Source organism: Suillus discolor (genome assembly GCF_016758755.1).
Source record: "Suillus discolor strain FC423 chromosome Unknown F5147scaffold_19, whole genome shotgun sequence".
Classification (NCBI taxonomy): Eukaryota; Fungi; Basidiomycota; class Agaricomycetes; order Boletales; family Suillaceae; genus Suillus; species Suillus discolor.
Genome location: NW_024541266.1, coordinates 1 through 5,600, shown reverse-complemented (window position 1 = coordinate 5,600; position 5,600 = coordinate 1). Strand labels below are relative to the sequence as shown.

General features: G+C 42.0%; 3 protein-coding genes across 3 annotated transcripts; all 3 read right to left on the bottom strand.

The window, feature by feature from the left end:
* Positions 1-549: 549 nt before the first annotated feature.
* Positions 550-2,531, bottom strand: F5147DRAFT_772078 (uncharacterized protein; the record flags this gene model as incomplete). The annotated part of the gene is made up of 11 exons (XM_041441323.1): positions 550-676; positions 730-822; positions 877-953; positions 1,012-1,167; positions 1,218-1,285; positions 1,336-1,432; positions 1,479-1,802; positions 1,852-1,970; positions 2,027-2,149; positions 2,205-2,282; positions 2,342-2,531. The coding sequence occupies 11 exons, from the start codon at positions 2,529-2,531 to the stop codon at positions 550-552; spliced, it is 1,452 nt and encodes a 483-aa protein (XP_041294279.1).
* Positions 2,532-2,958: 427 nt separating this feature from the next.
* On the bottom strand, positions 2,959-4,265 carry F5147DRAFT_772077 (uncharacterized protein; the record flags this gene model as incomplete). Its single annotated transcript, XM_041441322.1, has 6 exons — positions 2,959-3,093; positions 3,148-3,318; positions 3,373-3,449; positions 3,493-3,712; positions 3,770-4,097; positions 4,156-4,265. 6 exons carry the CDS (start codon positions 4,263-4,265, stop codon positions 2,959-2,961), a joined length of 1,041 nt encoding a protein of 346 aa, XP_041294278.1.
* Positions 4,266-4,568: 303 nt separating this feature from the next.
* F5147DRAFT_772076 (uncharacterized protein) lies at positions 4,569-5,441 on the bottom strand (the record flags this gene model as incomplete). The annotated part of the gene is made up of 3 exons (XM_041441321.1): positions 4,569-4,656; positions 4,711-5,193; positions 5,260-5,441. The coding sequence occupies 3 exons, from the start codon at positions 5,439-5,441 to the stop codon at positions 4,569-4,571; spliced, it is 753 nt and encodes a 250-aa protein (XP_041294277.1).
* Between the last annotated feature and the right edge of the window lie 159 nt (positions 5,442-5,600).

The following is a 5,600-nucleotide window of genomic DNA, read 5'->3' as shown; positions in this document are numbered from 1 at the left end:
GTTGAATGTCGCATTTTTTTTCTATTAGAACATGCCAAAGCCTCAACATGGACTCATGTGTACTTTCCTGAGAGCACCATCTCACTGGTGGTGTGATTTCATAAAATAAAAATATCATCATTGGCAGGTTTCAAACCTGCGCTGTCCAAGAGAAACAGATTTTGACTCTGATGTTCACTTGCAATTTCATCTTTAGCAGGTTTTGAACATCAGGAAAATGTGCTATGGCTATATAGCACTCTATAGCACTACATGGTACTATATAGGGGCCATAGGGCTATAGCTTGTATAACCAAGTGCCCAATTGTATAGGCTATTTACAGCAATATATAGTGCACTATAGTGTTATACAGTAGTATGGTAACTATATTCTGCTATCATAGATGACCAACATGAATCTCATTTCAAGCCATACCTGACTATATAATGCTCATATCATCATATAGTTTTTTAAATATATATCTATCATGTGCTTTATAGCTATCTATAGGATTTTAAATCATGATACATTCATTAAAATCTTTCAAATTTGAACATAATCAAATGCAATTATGCGACCATGACATCAGAAACTATAGTGTTGGTTTGTAATCTACCATACGCCTCCATAGCCTCAAAATCTAATTCAGAACCAGAATCATCGACCTCATTGCTCATTACAAAGCCACATGCCTCCCTATCATATCATTTATTAGCATAGAAAAATAATGAATATGATGACACTTTTACCCTATCTCAGCCCACAAATCTTGCTTCAGTTTTTCCATATACATGGGTGAACATTTGTGATATTCAGCCAGCTTCAACATATAGTACTGGTGTCTAAAGAAACATAATATTAGATGAAGTTGAATATAACCATGACATCGCACTTACCTTGGTTGAAAGACAGGCTCCTTGAATTCTATGACAACCGGAGATCCAGAGAGCATACCTTTGAAAGTGCATTCAGCCTGGTAAAAAAGGTGTTAGCTATAGCTGAATTTGAAAACAAAAACTGGGTGCCCTTACAGCTGTAGCCAGTAGAGCAAGAAGATTGTCAGGGAGTTTCTGAAACAAATCCTTGTACAGTAGACCTTCTGATCCAGCTCCTTGAAAGAATTGACTTATGAGCAGTTGACGCAAGAGAACAGCACGGAAAGGGAGATTCTTGTTGAAGGTCTTAGTCTAAGTTGTAATTTAGTTTCGTTTCATACACATTAATATAACAACAGTACCTTCAGATCCAATTCTCCACACAGAAAAGGATCCTTTTTGGTGGAAATGAGCCATGTAGCTACCTCTCCTATCTCTTGATCAGTAGTATTTAAAAAAATAAAAGATGTACTTACGCACCAATGTCCTTAGGTTTCATTTGCTGCAATAGAAATGCTACATTCTCTCTTGCCTTTCTAACCAGCTCCCCTCTCAGCTGACTTGCACCAGACCACACCTAAAAAAATGTAAGCATGAATCATATAAAAAAATAAAACACTCACATAAGCCATGGCACGATTTTTCAAAGCGTCATCTTGACTAATGACATCAAACATTAACTTCAAGGGAGAGCCAGGATTCTTGACCGCTTCCTTGATACAGTCCCAAGAAAAGGAATCCTGCACATCCACTGAAGGTCCTGGAAAGGCGGTCTCTAAAGCAATCTTGATACGGAGTAGCTGGTGAGCAAGATCCACTAAAGGACTGCAGCCATCCTTCTTCAAGGAAGCTAAAGTGGTAGGCGGTTTCCTGTCACCTTTGCTGATTCTTCTCCTACATTTACATTCTACGTTATCTTCCTTGGGCTTATCCTTGACCTGAATAAGCTATGTATACAAAGTCAGTGTTGAAGTCTATTAAATAAAAGTTACACACCCCATTGGTTCTCCTTCTAACACCTGTGCTCTCTAGAGATTCGTCTTCTTCCCCAACATCACCACCTTCATCATTACCATCACCATCTGCCTCATTTTTGGCATCCTCATCACTAGAATCTAATATATAATGAGCATATAACATAGTTACATTAAATAAAGAAATGACGCCATACCAAGACTAGCTGTAGATACTTTCTTTTTGGGAGGAACAACCACGGGTAAAATGTCTGCAGGATTGGTGTCATCTATATGGTCCATGTCACTGTCATCTGGAACAACAGATGTTGTTTGCAACCCTATTATGACAATTAGCTGTGTTATAGATGTTGAAGGAACACTTGCCTCTTTTACGCTTTGTCCCTGTGCTGGTAAATGCCGGTTCCAAGTTACTTTCTTCATCCAACAAAGCGTCCACTTTCTTTTGGACATCTAATATATAATATTTTCTTAGTACATTTCCTGTCACATCAAGCTTCAGTATTGCTTACTTTCTTTGTGATTTAACTCAGCTTCCTTTTTCTTCTGTGCTTGAAACTTGAGGAATTCTTCATATTGGTCATCTGAAACCTGCACCTTGGACCCAGATGCTTTCTTTCGCCCTCTGGTCTTGGCTACAGGAGGTGTGGGTGTAAGTGACCTTGCTCCCTTCTCTTTAGGCTTGCTGGACTTGCGAGACATTTGATACAGAAGTAAGATTTGAGCAATGATTAAGGGTGTAAAAGTGAAGGTTGAAAGGATGGAACTGAATTGAAGCTAATTGAAGCTGACTTAAAACTATAATTGGAAGCATCATAACCAATACAGACACTATGCATACCAAACATATAGTATTAGTTATACGTCATATGAAAGAATGCATGGTCTCATTATCTACCCAGCCATTTTGATTTTTAACCCAAGCTGCAAACTCTCTGTCAGTCTAAAAGACAAGAGATGCCCTTGCTCCCTTATAGTCAAGGTTGAAATGGGTGACCTCACTTGACCTAAAGAGCGCAATATCGCCAGAATGCAACTCCAGGACAAGTCCATTCTCTAGTAGGCACAATGCTCCGCCTTGGAAGTGTCCAATAGGTATGACTAGACATAAATGGCGATCCTGGCAATCTCAATGGGCTTTGGTCCTCACATTGATGTTGATGACCAAAGATATGAAGGGCGCGAAAGGCGTAGAGTGATTGCCAGGCAAGACAGACGCAACCTCCATCAGCATCTCAAACTCATCTTGCAGAAAAGTCTCCATCTGCCAATGTCAATGTCAACCTGTGAGCAAGAACAAATCTTTACAACTACATACCAAGTTTTGTACCCACTCAAAGAGCTCTGCATATACGCGTGAGATTGTAGAGTAGATGTGTTGGTGTTCACACAGATCCTTTGATATGTAAGGAATCACCTGCTGGTGGTTAGTGCATATGGCTTCTTTCTCTAGAAGCCACAGTTGAACCTCCTTAGGGGCCTCATTACCCTGGTACATCAATGTTATTTAGCGACCTTACAATGTAGAAATAAAACAGCTTACTGAGGTATAATGCCTATTGTACCAAGACAAGTGCATCACCTGAAAGTGTTTACACCCAGGAGATTGTGCATCTACCTCTTCAAGCAACTCAGGCCTTTCCAATGCAGACAAGAGATTCACCTCGAGTGCAGAACATATGTGGTTCGGTAGCGCCGTTCACACAAATACCATGAGTGAACCATCTTGACAATGCAGGTCCAAGTGATGACTGAGAAGTGTCAGCGTCATCTTGATGATACAAAAAGCAGGAGCATGCTATGCACTTGGGTATAATCTCCATAGGGATTCTTAAGTACGCGTCCTGCGATCTCTTAACTCCCTTGCGATACAAAGTTGCAAGCTGTATAAGCAGGATCGTGAGCTAATTGAATCAGTACTGGCAGCAATGTATACGTACCTTTGCCTGCAAACTGTCAATACTTCTTACCCTCTCACCCGCCTCAGCTCGTGACCTTTCTTCAGCACTCCAGATGTCATTGTCTGCTTTGTTTTTTGGTGTCTTGAAGCTCTTGTTGTCCAATGCAAGTGGATCATACAAGGTCTTGATGACGATATGCTCCATTTTATCTTCTTCAACATCAGAAAGTGGCGGGCTATAAGGGCGACTTGAACCGTAGAATACATTGTAGTTTAAGCTCTGTACCAGAATTCTGTTAGACTTGTCTGGTACAGGCACAATGCATGGCCTCCAAATGCGCCCATTTCTTGGGAGGGGTACAAATGAGCTGAGAAACAACATTGTCCATCAATATACAGCACATCACAGTATTTAAAGATACTTACTTTTGTATGATAGCGTCAAAGAACTGATCAGAGGCTGAGAGGTCTGTGCAGTCAACTGATTTTGAGACAACAAATCTTTGAATTAGCGCAAGAGGGAACATTGAGGCCATGCTGAGGGGGCATGCAAGATGCATGCGTGCAATTGTTGGAACAATATATCCTATGATGAGATTTCTTTGGAGAGAATCTATGTTGAGAATATGTCACGACCGTGTCCCCCAAAGTCGGAAGAACAACTTACTTTTAGGAGGCGATTGAAGGAGGTGGTTAGCTATGTTCAAGTATGTAGTGCCTACCATGGAAGCAATGGAGACCCTGAGGCCTAAACCGGCAATGAGCACTAGCATATCAATGGAACTGCCACTGGCGATAACAATAAATTTGCTGCCAACAGAGTGCCAATCCACAAAGGTTCAATAAGAGATCTTTCTTGCAGAGCTATGGTGCTTGATCTCTTGGTCATATATCGCTTTTAAGTGAAGACCAGTCTTGAGGCATATGCTATCAAAGTAGTTTTTTAAATACATTGGGGCAAAATAAGGATAGAATACATACCTTTGGCACTTGCAGATGAGCGTCATGTAGTTCATCATGACGAGGAAGTTGGCATGAATGTTCTTACTTATGATTCCTCGACATTGGACCACAACAGAAATCAGTGACTCGTGCTCCACGCATGGAGTCTGCACATGATTTGCAATATCCTGCAGCCAGCTTAGGGGACTGTGGATGGTGGAGTTGTAGTGAGCGGATGCAAGTTCTGCGATGATGGTAGCAGCTTCATCACTACATGTGATCTTGGGGTCATCTGGGCGGCGGTGACACCATGAACCTTGCCTGGCATTTGCTTCAGCCACCTCTGCCTCATCCACTTCCCCTACATCACCTTCTGCCACATACACTTCTGCCTCCTCCTCCTCCTCCTCCTCCTCCTCCTCCTCCTCCTCCTCCTCCTCCTCCTCCTCCTCTCCATCTCCATCTTTGAGGCGCAGAGGATCATCACCAGTTGCAGCAGCGTGCCGCCAATGTAACCATAATCTTCAAGCACCATGGTTACAGTTATCACTAGGATTAGGAACAAGTGCAAATTGAGGTGGATCATACCCAGGCTCAGGTGGCTCCCTGGGTGGTCCACAGCATGTGTGTATTGTAGAGTTGCATGCTCGTTTAGTAGGGTGGGATGAATCTGTATAACCAGAGTCCTCATCATGTGCTCTGTGACGGACAGCAGGCAACACAGACAGGACTTCGCCAGCAGTTGTTGAGGACAAAGGATCAACAGACATGTGTGAGGGGGAGAGAGTATCAGACAATGATGGAGTGGGCTCTGGTGTCCATGGCTGGGCCTGCTGATTTGCTACTAGAATGTTTTTCAAGTCACATAAGTAATACAAACATACCCAGGTAATAGATATGCACGATTATTGCCTACAACTGTTACAAGT